The sequence below is a fragment of the Perna viridis genome, chromosome 12 (assembly GCF_037379345.1).
Source record: "Perna viridis isolate PV_CMFRI_1.1 ecotype Kerala chromosome 12, ASM3737934v1, whole genome shotgun sequence".
In the NCBI taxonomy this organism is placed as follows: Eukaryota; Metazoa; Mollusca; class Bivalvia; order Mytilida; family Mytilidae; genus Perna; species Perna viridis.
Window position 1 is genome coordinate 25133460 of NC_142456.1, and position 13394 is coordinate 25146853.

The 13394-nt window shown below is 32.3% G+C and overlaps 1 protein-coding gene across 3 annotated transcripts in view; it reads right to left on the reverse strand.

The window, feature by feature from the left end:
• Positions 1-13394, reverse strand: part of LOC148601799 (endothelin-converting enzyme homolog) — a 55629-nt gene that overhangs the window by 23688 nt on the left and 18547 nt on the right. For all 3 annotated transcript variants that reach the window (XM_088554360.1, XM_088554362.1, XM_088554361.1), the window contains exons 2-9: positions 12213-12456; positions 9456-9659; positions 6284-6561; positions 4289-4357; positions 3186-3302; positions 2705-2791; positions 1168-1316; positions 201-304 (exon numbers count right to left, since the gene is read on the reverse strand). In XM_088554360.1, coding sequence (XP_088410486.1) covers positions 201-304; positions 1168-1316; positions 2705-2791; positions 3186-3302; positions 4289-4357; positions 6284-6561; positions 9456-9659; positions 12213-12456 — 1252 coding nt within the window. The remainder of the gene's footprint in view (positions 1-200; positions 305-1167; positions 1317-2704; positions 2792-3185; positions 3303-4288; positions 4358-6283; positions 6562-9455; positions 9660-12212; positions 12457-13394) is intronic.

A 13394-nucleotide genomic window follows, 5' to 3' on the forward strand; every position in this document is an offset into this window, starting at 1 on the left:
ACGATTAAAACTTAAGTCATTAATTAGAGGTCAAACAAAGGTCATATATCGTCAACCAACTTAATTTTTTAAGCAATTTATTATTTTTTTTTGGAAGGAAGAAAAACTCGATAAAAAATATCATCCCAAATAAGTAAAGTTAAATAAATCATTAACTTTTATAAATAAATCCCTTAAGATAATCCAGACAACTATCGTACCTGATAAAGCCTCAGTAAGTATCTTCCTGGCATCCCTGAACGGACGAGATAAATAATTTGCCATGGTTTTTATAACATGAACAACAAGATAATTCTGGACAATCCTGAAATAAATATAAATGAATGCACATTCCTGAGAATTTTACAGCATAAAGATTGTTCATTTATCATGCAAAAGCAAAAGCACTCCATATTTGGTTTTAGGGACAGCATAGGTCACATTTTTGAATAGTCTATAAGTGTTTTACTCATCGACACACAGGAAGGAATCACATGAAAGATATCAGGAGCGCTAACTTTGTGACATACAGACAGACAAACACACCAAATAAACAAGTAAACAAATTATCAGTGTTTTAGGATTTTTCAGAAATTGAGGTTTCCTCAGGAAAAATCCATATAAAATCAACTTTCCCACAGTCAATGACTGCTTTCCCAACAAAACAAATCCTTACAGCATATGAAGTTTTCAACTTGCCACAGGAAAGTGTAACTAAGTACCTAACTTTCCCTGACCCAAAGTTCACTTGCCCCGGGTACAAGGAAATAGGAATCCTAGAACACTGGTTATGTTCCACCATAAAATGAACAAAAAATATGTAACCTTTTCTTAGATATGTCATTTTGTTATAATTAGTACTAAATGGGATTCCTTAAATTCCTGTTTTTTTCTTAATTCTTCAATTTCATTTCAAATCGATCAAAAATCAAGTTGACAAAGAGTTTGAGGATGCCGTATGGCCGTTTATTTCGGCAGGTGTAAAATTAAGCAATTTTTCAGCAAAAATGTGTAAGAAAATTTTTTAGCATTTCTTAATTTTTGGCTCATGCTAGGTGGTGCACAAAATAATTAAACAAAGAGTAAATAATTTGGCCAGACCCCTAAAATATGCCAAAACCAGCATCCCATGAAAAATTAATCGCTATACAGTATATCATGGAAATAGGCAGAGGACTTAAATCCTACCTTTTGCCCTTGTTGGTTTTCATAGTGGTTTCCACTAACTCGGACATTTCTTTCAGGAACTTTGGGGCGTATGCCACAACTGGTTCTTCTTGTGTTATAACTAATGGAACAGGTGCAAACAATTTGTTGAAAAACTGAAGCCAGTTTATCTATAAAGAAAAATGATAACTAGTATGATGCTATACAGGTGCATGTATTCATTACAGTTATAAAAAAACTCTTTTTTTTTTTTTGTGAGGTCAAAATATATTTGAAAACTAAGTATTGTAGATAATAATCAATTAATATACAATACATCAATGAAGTAATGAAGTACAAATATGAAGTTGTATGTTAGGGGTATCCCACTTGTACATGAAGTTGATATGGTTCTTACAATGTACGCCCCATCTTTAAACCAATAAACCAAGTTTGAAATCAACCCAGTCATTGGGAGCTAAGAATTTGTTTACCACAATTTTCTCAGTCATTCCATATAGTGAAATCAGTCCATTCATTAGGGGCCAAGTTTTTTGGGGAAAAAAGTCCCACAACACAGGAAGATAATATCACACAGCAGTAAAAATAGATCACTTACAATATATAGGACCTTTACATAAAATCATATGACATATTTGAGATCAATCCGTCCATTGGGAACAAAGATAATTGCAACGGAAATCAGAAGGACGGAATGACTGACAGACAACCGGACATGGTGGTGCCAATATACCACTCACTTGTTTAGTGGGGGTATAAAATAAATTATTCTGACATTTTACTTTACTCTGAACAGTTACCCATGACACTGACAAATAGAACTGTCAGCAAAGCTCACTTAAGGGTACCCAGACCCCAGTAACCACATGATAAAAATATAAACAAATACAAATAGAAAGCTGATGTTGCTCCAGTCTGAAATCTAATGCTACTGTTAGGCACACCTATATAAAGCTTCATTCAAAATATCAAATGGCTGTAATAAGAAGCAGAGAAAACAGTAAGAAAAAGTTGTGGACAGACAGACAAACAGAAGGATGAAAAAATAGATTACACCATGATCACAATTCACCACTTGTTGTATAAAAATGTAAAGTAAAAGATTCTCTTCTTCTTTCCTACGCAATTCCATTTACTATCAAAAATAGCTATACAATACCTGAACCCATCCTTGCAACGAAAATTGGGATCGGTCATCGATCATCGATCAGTTTCCGGTCAGTCATTGATCCGTCAAACCAATTCATTAAACTGTTATGGTTTAATGATTGCATCATGTGACCACAAAGCGGACATTGTATTTTACGTTTTTTGTTGTTTTCTTTGTCAAGTTTACACAAACTTACATAATGTAATAGATTTTAACATCAAATTATACTTTTATTTTACATTTCTTGTATTTCAAACAGATCTTATGTCATTTAACATAACAAAACTGCAATCAGATCAGTCACCGGGCATCAGTTATCGATCTGTCAGAGATCAATCAGTCAACCGTCATCGATCCGTCAAATCGTTGCGCAGATTGGTTCGAGGACTGTAAAATCTAATTGCTTACAAAATTAGAATTTTCCTGAAGTTTAGCTATGGTAATCCTGTGATAAATCTTTTCTTCATCTCTTCTCTCTTCCCTTGGGGTTGTTATCTGAAAAAAAAAAGGAAGAAAAAATAATGTTAATTGTTATCTATTACACACTAATTATCCCCATTTTTTTTCGCCCTACATTACAATAAAAAAATAATTGATATAGAGACTCGAAAAACTCACTATCCCCCTCCACTCCTCCCAAAACCTTTATAGAAACCCCAAAAGTCATTTAGATGGAATAAACAAAACAGAAGGTATCAAGTAATTGAGTGATAAAGAATGTGTATAAGTTTCATTGAATTCCATTCAGCAGTTGACAGCTCCCCTCCTGGTTAATAAAAGTCCAAGTTAGCATAAGCAAACCCCAAAAGTTATTTAGATAAAAAAAAAACCATGATAAAATAGGGTTGGCATCATGTAATAAAGAATTTGTGATAAATGGAAATCTTACATTTGCAATTTTAGCCTCAAACTCTATGACATCGATCATCTGTTGTCGTGTGCTGTTCTCTTCACCTCCCAGTAACTTGCCCACCTCTGTCAGGTATTCCAAGTAAGCCTTTAATACCTAATATAAAGTATGTACAGGAAAACCAGTTAAAATTCGAAGTTAATATACCCATAGATATCAAGTTTTATGTATTACTCTTTTAAAGTTCATAAGCCTTGTTAACTTTCAAAACAAGGTTTCCTCAACATTTATTGTTAGTTTCCATGGCTTGTTTAAATGTTACATTGTATGTGAAAATGTGCTATGTTTTAACTCTAGTGTCCAACTTTTTTTGTGAAAAAGATCTGAAAGACAAAACAAAAACAAACACTGGCATATTTTGAAGAGCAAAAATAAAATATCTTTCATTCTTATATATAACTAAACAAATATTCAAATGCCATGGCAACCTATATTTACTTCATGACCATCAATCTAACCATAAAGGGATGGACACAAATCATTGACACTGTCTCATGTTGGAGATTCTCCCATCCTCCACTGACATGTGGGAGATTCTTACTATAAACAATTTTTTCTATGTTAAAATGCAATTATTAAGTATTTTTCATAGAAAATATAGTAATTTCAATGAAAAACCTCCCACAAGTCTTACATTTTAGTAGGATATTCTAAATTCTTCATTGACTTGGTGGAAACTCCCCCCTAATGTTTGAGGGTTAACAGGTATGTGTATAGATCCCATCCATTAAAATCTTTTACATCACTTCCTCAAACAGAAGATCCATTAAACACACACTTTTTGTGACAAAGATAACAATTTTAAGAATACAGATGATTTTTTTTTCCTTTGAGAAATTTGTTTCTACATTCATTTTACAGAAAACAAGATTATTCAATTTTATTCAGAATCCAACAGTGCTGAACTGAAAATATGTGTATACATATAAAAGGTGATGAATTTCAAGCCAAAATTTCGAACATTCTATAGGAATTCAGTGATACACCTAAACATAATGTACCCCTCTTTTTCTACCGCCGCAATAGAATAAGCTTCTAGGTCTACCACACAAAAAATGTACTAAAAGTTTTTGTTAACTAACTTTGTCTTCTGTAATAGTTTTGTTCAGATAATATTCTCTCTCTGGTAACCCAAGTCCGGCTTGATCAACCTGAATAAAAAAAAATATGAAATAGTTATTATAACCAGGGTAGGAAACTCACTCAAATTCTAGCCAGTCCTGAATACAACTTTTCAATACATTTACTATATAGCTATATAGATTTTTGCTAAAATTAGCCAGACCTGCCAAAAAATAGCCTCGGCTGGCAGGCAGGCTACTATTTCTAACTCTGCTATAACCATACTGTTTTGGAATGATATTCTTTAACTCAAATTTTCAACCAATCAAATAACTTTGACTTTAAGAATAAAAAAAAAACATCAAGTTCTAATGATTCATCATAAGTTTTCCAATACAATTTTTTACATGATTTTATTGACTCTCAATGTTTTAAGTTCTTCTCCGACTAAGAATCAGGCAAAATGTGTATAAGGTGTGGCACATGAAGAAAAAAACCCTGTGAGATCTTATTGCATTATACAATTATTTATACCTCATAACCTTCAGAAATAACCATCAAAGTGTTTGTAAAGTTTGTCCTTTTTATGATATAGATAGGTAAAATTTAATTGTAATTTATTTGAAAAAAAATGGCAGAAATTTCCCTGTATAAGCAGTCAAATCTATCTACATCAAAGATGCTACAGGATAAATTAAAATAGTTTTTTGGTTGTTTTCTAAATGTATTGAATATGTTTGAGGCAAAAAAAAAAAACAAATTGAAAAAAAAAATGACAAGCCATCATTTGCCTGTCAGATTCTTACACAAAATGATATTTAAAATTTGACAAAGGGACTAGAGGAAGAAAGCAATACAGAGTTGGTTTTAAATCATATAAAAGACATGGGACGAACTGCCAGGGCTGTTTTATATGTAGAATTAATGTGAAAGTACTTTTGTTTGTGGATACCAATTTTGGTGGTTAAGGGAAAAACACCAGTTCATAGATTCATGAATTGTTGATTAAACAACTCTATCATACAATTGAATGGGAAATTTTCATTTCACTTGGTTTGCAAAACCCATGAAAACCATGAAAATCCATACCACGTGAACAATAATACTTCTGCAGTATTTGTTCCCTTATACCCTAAACAGTCCTCATCATTTCCCGTACAAAAACATTTCATCCATTCTGAAACCAATAAATAATTCATGCTGCATAATATGTTCTTTTTCAATTCGAAAACAGTGAAACCTGCGTTCACCAAACTTCTTTTAAACTGTATTATATGTTTGGTCTGTACTCAGGGGTTCAATCGTACTTTCAATAGTGGAAGGTCTACGACTTTTCCAAGCTTGAAATCAATGGTTCACTTGAGTAAACTCAAAAGCCCTCAATTAAAAGTGTCAATGAAAATAGAAGAAGATCGCAGGACTGGGTAAATCGAAAGGACATATGTGTAAGGTCTAAATTAATACTTTCAAACTTGATTTCAATGATCTACTTCAAGAAAGCCAAAAGTCTTCAATTAAGTTTTAATACATAAGGTTGGAGGTCAAGGACCGAGGGAAATGAAATTTTCAAAGACCCTAGGTTGGAAATGGATGGTCTTGGACCTTGAACCCCTAATTTTATCCCTATATGTTCTAAATGCATTGAAACTCATATGAGGGACTTTCGAAGTAAAATATTATACATGTATATACAGTATCTTTCAGTGAGGTTTCCACTTTATTGAGAGTTAAGGAGGTAGACCTAAGGTGAGGGACACAACTCCTGCAAATCATTGACCTAAGGTGAGGGACACAACTCCTGCAAATCATTGAAACATATGAATTCAGCATTTTACAACAACCTCATGTAAGCATCAAAGTAACTTGGATTTATTTCATTCTGTTTCAAATGTAAGCTTGATAGGCTTTGGTGAAATTGAATATGATACAAACATATCTCTGATTTCAAGAGTTATGTCCCATGCCCTAGGTCTATCTCCTAACATTTAGACAGATCTGCTGTATTTATACTGTACCTGTAAAATGTTCGTTGATGAATTCCTATCATCTTCTCCTACCCATATAGAAAAGAATGCATTAATTCCCAACAGTTTTATATTCTCCATGTAAGCCTGTAAATCAAACTTCCAGGCATCATCAGTCGATATTGACCAATCAGAAAAGTTTGATTTTAGTAGGTCAAGCAATGGCTTTGCTTCTATCTCCTCTATTGTTTTATTTTTGTCCATACATGAGTTGTAATATAGCTGAGCTTTTATTTCAGATTCACTAGAACCTTTTGGAAGAATTTTGTCTGTAAAAAATTAAAAGATAATATGATTATATGCAATTCAATAATTTAATGTGAGCTATCTGGGCAAACCAGAAATGTAACAACAAGGGCAAATATATTACTGTCTTCAAAATCCACTGGACAAAAGTAATCCACTATCAAAACAATTCAAGTATTATCAATATGTTACGTTATGAGCAACTGGGCAATGGGAAGAGTATTGCTCCCTCTCAGGAAAACACTATTATACCCAGTAGTTAAGCAATAATCCAGGATCAAAATAAGCACTCTGCCACTAGTCCACAGCAAGCAAATTTCATGAAAGGCAAGGCAAAATAAAACAATGCTACCCCTGTGTCACCAAATTTTAAATCATTTTTTTTTCAGTTCAACATAAAGCTGCTCTTCAAGCAGAAGTTCAGTATAGGCAAAATTTACCCATTTGACCTGTTGGCAAAATATTGTTATTTCTATCCCTGGTCAGTCTTGAAAGGCTCTCTTGACTTCAGCACCTAACACTTTATTTAGTTTATACAGACAATAGCAGCGCATTGACTTAACATAAATGGATATGCAGGCAACATCCTGGCAACTTGAAAACAAGGTAATGTTTGCATGTGAAGTCACAACAAAAATTACATTCAGTCAGTAATCATATATCACTAGTAAATATATCATGTACATGCATATGTTCAGTGCATTTTATTCCTAAAATAAAACAATTGCAGTATAAATAATATGCATGTACATGTATTCTAAGTTTCATAATAATGTTGCAGTAAACCCTATTACAGTAAACCATGAAATTTTTGCGGCAGTTTTATTTTTGCCATTTTCAAGTCAAAATTTGTTACGTGAAAATAAAACTGTCAAGAATATTTTCTTCGAAGAACATTACAGTACAATTTGATGAACAATCGGGAATTTAAAACTGCACTTAAGTAGATTTAAAGCAGAAACTGCAAGAAAAAGTTGGCACTAAATTACCCGGTTTACAGTATCTTAATTAAACGATTATTTGTAAAAACTACAATCAATCACATGTTTTGACATTTACATTTTAATGCAACTTAAATTTTTTGCCTTGGAATGGATCCAAGATATTAGGCTAAGGTGTATATGCAAATAAAAATTGATTTGATGAAACAGAAAGTTGCAAAAGTTATGTTTACTTAAGTTACTGGTTTAATTAGAAATCAGAAAACAACATTAATATAATTCAGAAATGTCATTTATTTTACACTGCTTTCAACAACATATGCGTATTTCATATTAAATTCATAAATTCCAGTCATATCAAAGCAGGTGTTTGCTTTCAATAAATACAAATATATATTAAAACTGTATTTATATAACTGCAGGGGGTTTCATTATTTTTTTGCAATGCAGGTACCTTTGGTTTTGTAGGAGGTACTTATTCATCATTTTGTTTAATAAAAATGTATGAAATTCTAAAATTCTGGAGGTACCTTTCAGTAGTTTAGAAGGATAAAGGATAAAAGTACCTAGTACTGCCTCTTAATGAAAGGCCTGAACTGTAAGCTACATAAACAAAGGGTAATATTGGAATTATCAAATTGATAAAATCTAGGCAGTAGTCAAAAGGAATAGTAAAAAGGAAAGTCTGTAAAACAAATGGCAATATCAAGGTAAAGACGACCAATGCTTGTTTACAGTTTAAGTAGCAGTCTTTGAAGAATCATGCAAATTACATTATATTAGCAACACCTCATGAAAGGCTACACATTTTTATTTTGGTTATCAAGTTGTTTTGTGGGTCTATATGATGAAATGTATAATCATTCATTCCAATCAGACTGTTTTTTGGAGATAATCCCAATTGTAAATCCAATAGTTTCTTTTACATTTTAATGTCATTTACAAAGGTATCTCCCTTAATTGTGAATTCTACAGTACATTCTACATAATTTTGATCTCTTAAGAACAAGGATTATATGAAAAGCCACATGCTAATTTCTGTTAATCATAACACTTTAAACAAAATATCAAACCATGAATCACATATTGCATGATTCTTAGCTGGAGTGCTACTGAAGTTTATTCAGAGGAAAATATTATGTAATGGTACTTCATTTCTTTATTTTCACAAATTCCACAATCCAGTAATTATTTGGAAAAAAAAAATAAGCACCATTTAATATGTACCATACTAAACATTTAGCATATATGGTAACTTTCAACATAATTGGGCCATAACTATTACTGAATTATTTGTGTGTAAAGACCACAAATTGTGAAAATATTCAAGTACCAGTCCATATAAAATTCAGACACTGTCTATGGTAAAGGTGATTTATGGTGTAGAAAAAGGGTAAAACCCATCAAACAAACAATGCTTTTTGGTCTAAATACATCCTTAATATGCCTTTGTTACATAGTAATGGTGCTTTCTACATGTTTATCTGCATTTCTGAAAAACCATACATTCATCTCCACTAAAATCAACCAAGTCAAACCAATTCAAGCACGACAACTCTTGAAAAGTGCCAATTTCATACACAATCAACATAATTTTTATATCAAAGCGCAACAACTGAATGACAAACTAAGATTGATTCTCTAACTGTTTCTGAATTAGAAATAAAAGTGAATTTGGTGACATTTTTACTTGCATGAAACACTTCCAGTCTAATTTTTATAAAGACTAATATTTAAATAAAACTACTGTATACCAAGATCAAATGATGGTTGTAGCTGTCGAGAATTTTTTTAAAAACTCATTATGCCTCAGTGGCACAAATGACCACATGGCAAATGTCAGGCAGACTGCTGAACAGACAAGGTGCTTGCAATATAGCCCACTCATTAAAGTGGCATAATTTAACAGCTGTGAAAGATATTACACTTTATTTTCGTTTGTGTATTCCAATCAGTAAAATAAGCAGTCAACAAACCTATTGCTTTTTTCATCACAACCTGATTTTCTTGCCACAACACGCTAAAAGTACCCCATCGGGAATGTCCCGAGGGTATGGGATGAGCATCTATCCAGCCCCCACAGGCATACTGATAGAAATCTGTGCAGGGGTCAGCCTTCAGATCCATGGCATTTATCATAGAGCTGGCTACAGTGATACAGGCTGGTGTCAAGCAGTGTTCTGAAATACAAAGAGAAAGGGTACATGTAATGTGAAAAGTGTATAGACCAAACCATTTTGGACTTAGGTTTAAACAGGTGTTCAGTTGGCCCAGGTTTTAAATACATTTATTGATATGAAAGGATTTTAAAAAATGTCTGGTTTACACAGATTTTGGGATTATTTTTTAGGGTTTCAGTGTAATATGTTATAACTTTAAGCCTAAGTGAAACATGATGGTCCAGTCAAAGCTGATATTCAAACAGGCATTTAATCTTTCTGAACCAAGACATTTGAATTATATTTTACCTAAGTTCTGGACTTTGGCTTCTTAATGTGTTTTTCTTAAAATTATTTGCAGTGAATATTGTTTTCATGTGCGAGCAATTTGCCTCAATGTTGTCAGTTGGTAGACAAGTTAAAACTTTAGATTTTCAGTATTAATTATTCAAGTAAATTGTGTGGAAGAGTAATCAAGGGAACCAAGGTTATAGCAATAATCAAAAGAATGTAATCCAGGGTCAAAGACCAGACATGGAAAACAGACATACACAACAAAGAACATAAAGTAACTAAAATCATACATACAAAGTAACAAAAGCAAATGAGCAACTTGGACTCCACAAAAAACTGGGAGCCTGGACCAAAAAAATTTATACTGTCATCTTACCTGATTAATGTAATGATTTTGAAAGCCTTATTTTGCAACCTTCTCAATGGTATAAATATCACAGTAAAACCCTGTCTTTAAAAATTAATTTTTTAACATGTAAAGTAATGGAAATGTCATTAGAAGTTGTTAGTGAGACCTAATTTAGCTGACTTGTTAGGGAATTTTCAAAATACACTCTTAGTTATTCGCTATTGATACGAAACAAACCCATTTTCTGATACTTCCTAAAGAGTTTACCATTTTAATGGTACAAAAATCAAGTGGGATAAAAAAATTACTACAGATGTGCTACCAATATCATAATACATGGACAGTCTCTTAAGTAGCAGTCTTTGTAAGAATCATGCAAAATCTGAAAAATGTGATACACCCCAAAAAACGCTATATATTTTTATTTTTGTAATTAAGCTGTTTCATGGGTCTATACAATGAAATATGTGATTATTCATTCAAATCTGCCTGCTCTTAGGAGATAATCAACATTGAAAATCCAGTAGATTCTTTTGTATTTGAGCGCCATCTACAGAGTTATCTCCCTTAATTTTGAAATCTACAGTGCATTCTATATAATTTTTATCTCCTAAGAGAACAGGTTATATGAAAAACCACATGTTAATTTCTGTTTACTATAACATTTCAAACAAAATATCAAAAATAAAAATATGTAGGCTTTTTACCCATGAATCACATTTTGCATGATCCTTAAATGGAGTGCTACTTAAGTATCTATTGAAAGCAAAAATATATATAAAATTTGATTTTGAACTGGTTTAGTAACATTTTCAGTCCATTTTCAACAATGCTACTTTGTTAACTAATTTACATTTTATTCATAAATGTTGCATACTTATTAAATGATTACCCACTCGATTCTAATTCTCAGAACACAGCACAGCACTGAAGATTTTTATTACCACTTGTAGTACAACAATTTGAATCTAAATGATCAACTAGACTACAATAGTTAAGATGCAATTATTGAATTTTTGACTGAATAAACAGAGTTACAGCCATGTAAATAAAGACATCTTCCACATCAAAATCATGGAATTGATTTAATGACAACAACAGACATTGACATCAAATTACATAAAAATAACAGATCTTCAGGCAAAATTGATATAAATGTTAGTGCATTTCCTTGATTGAAAATTCCCCTCTATGAAGTTACACTGTAACACTAGATACCAGGCTTCAAAGCCTGTAAAAGGGCTCTAAATCGACCAAGGAAAAGCTGTTGGAGTTATTTATATTGAAAACCGTGAAGGAAACTACTCTGACATGAAATGTCAAAACTTGAGAAAATATAGGGGTACAAAGTGTCAGCTTTAACTGACACTGTGACTTGAGTCTAAGGAAAGACAAATATGGCAAAAGCATACCACCAAGGGACGGATCTAGAAATTTTGAAGACGGGAGGGTTCCAAAAATAAGGTGGTTCCTAGGTATCATTTACTTATTTATGCTCAAATTTACGCAGGATTAATAAAGTATTTTAAAAAACACCTTTGGTTCATGATAAGTATGTTTTCTTTCTATTTTAGGTTGAGGGGCATATGCCAGGTCAAGCTACACGTGTATGGAGCCACAGCTCGTAAAAAATTATAAAATTGTAAAATTTTCACAAAAAAATCACAGTTTTTTTTGGATTTTGAAGATTAAATAGGGCTGTTGGTATACAAAGATAAGGAAAATTATGAAAATAAGGACCAGTTTAAAAGCCTGGATGCAGAAATTTTGTTAAATTGTAAAAATAAAGACAGCACTTTTGGCTAAATGACATAATTACAATTATCCTTGCATGCAATTATTTCTCATTTCCATGTATTTACTTTATTTTATGGTATTAAGTGATGTCAATCATATAGAAAAGAACGAAAATTTTATAGACAATATTTTACCTTTTGCCTTTAGTTTTTTTATCTGTGTATGTTTAGATGCTACCACGATTGCCAGCACAATTACAGCAATAGCCAGGATGACATTGAGGATGAATAACACTCTTTCTAACACTGTCTTCCTTTGCCATACTGTCAGGCCCCCTTTAAACACAACCCCAGGGTTAAAGTCCAAAGCTGGTGGGCTACCTCCATTGGAAATTTCATCTTCCTCAAAATTAGTCCTCTTGTAGCCCTGGCTGGACATCTACAATGTGAAGTATACAATTAGAACAATACACAAAAGGAAGCCTAGGCCTGATTTCAAAAATATGAGTCTTCCATCATATCTTCAATTTCAAGTAATCTGAATGGTCAAAATTTCAGTTGAGGAACTATACTTATCTGAGGAATAAAGTTGAGCTTTTTTAGCTGAGTTCTAGCTGAGGTCTGCAGTGGAAAACATACAATCAGAAAAAGACTGAAAATAAATATACCGGTACTTAACATTTGTCCCATACTGCAGTGTAGCACTATAGAGGAGGGCGTCATTGTAATTATGCCATTTATCACATAATGATTGAGAAAATGTCCCATCCAGTTAAAATATTCATACCAAAGAATAGAAATATAAAACTTAGAAAAATTGCAAACCTGGTACATATAGGTTGAATTCTCAAGAATGACCAGTTGACATAGAATATTGCTTATTATTGTTCAAGACCTCTGATTTAAGTTGCCCTCACTAGAAAATATTTATAATGAATGATTTATCCTTAAAGTATAGTAATTACAAAACACCTGTAATGACCGTCACCCCCACCAAAAAAAAAAAAAAAAAAATTATGTTTCCTGCCACAATCTTATTTTTTGTGTCTACCCCAAACATTTCAAGGCCACTTCAACTCAAGCACTATTTAAGTCTAAATTGTTTCCCCATTAACTCAATGTAAAATGTTTTTGAAAAATTAAATAATTTTTCTACCAACAATGTACCTTCCAAACTGTTTTCTTGCTTGTAGCAAGAAACAAGACAATGTTTGGCCACATGATATACATACAATGTACATGTTTCTCATTGGTCATTGGTCATTTCGTTCACTACTTTGACAGCTAGATATTTGAAATATCACACTATGGACAATATAATATGTCCTAGCGATATGAAAACTTCACAGTCGGGATTAGATGTGTGATTGTGTAACA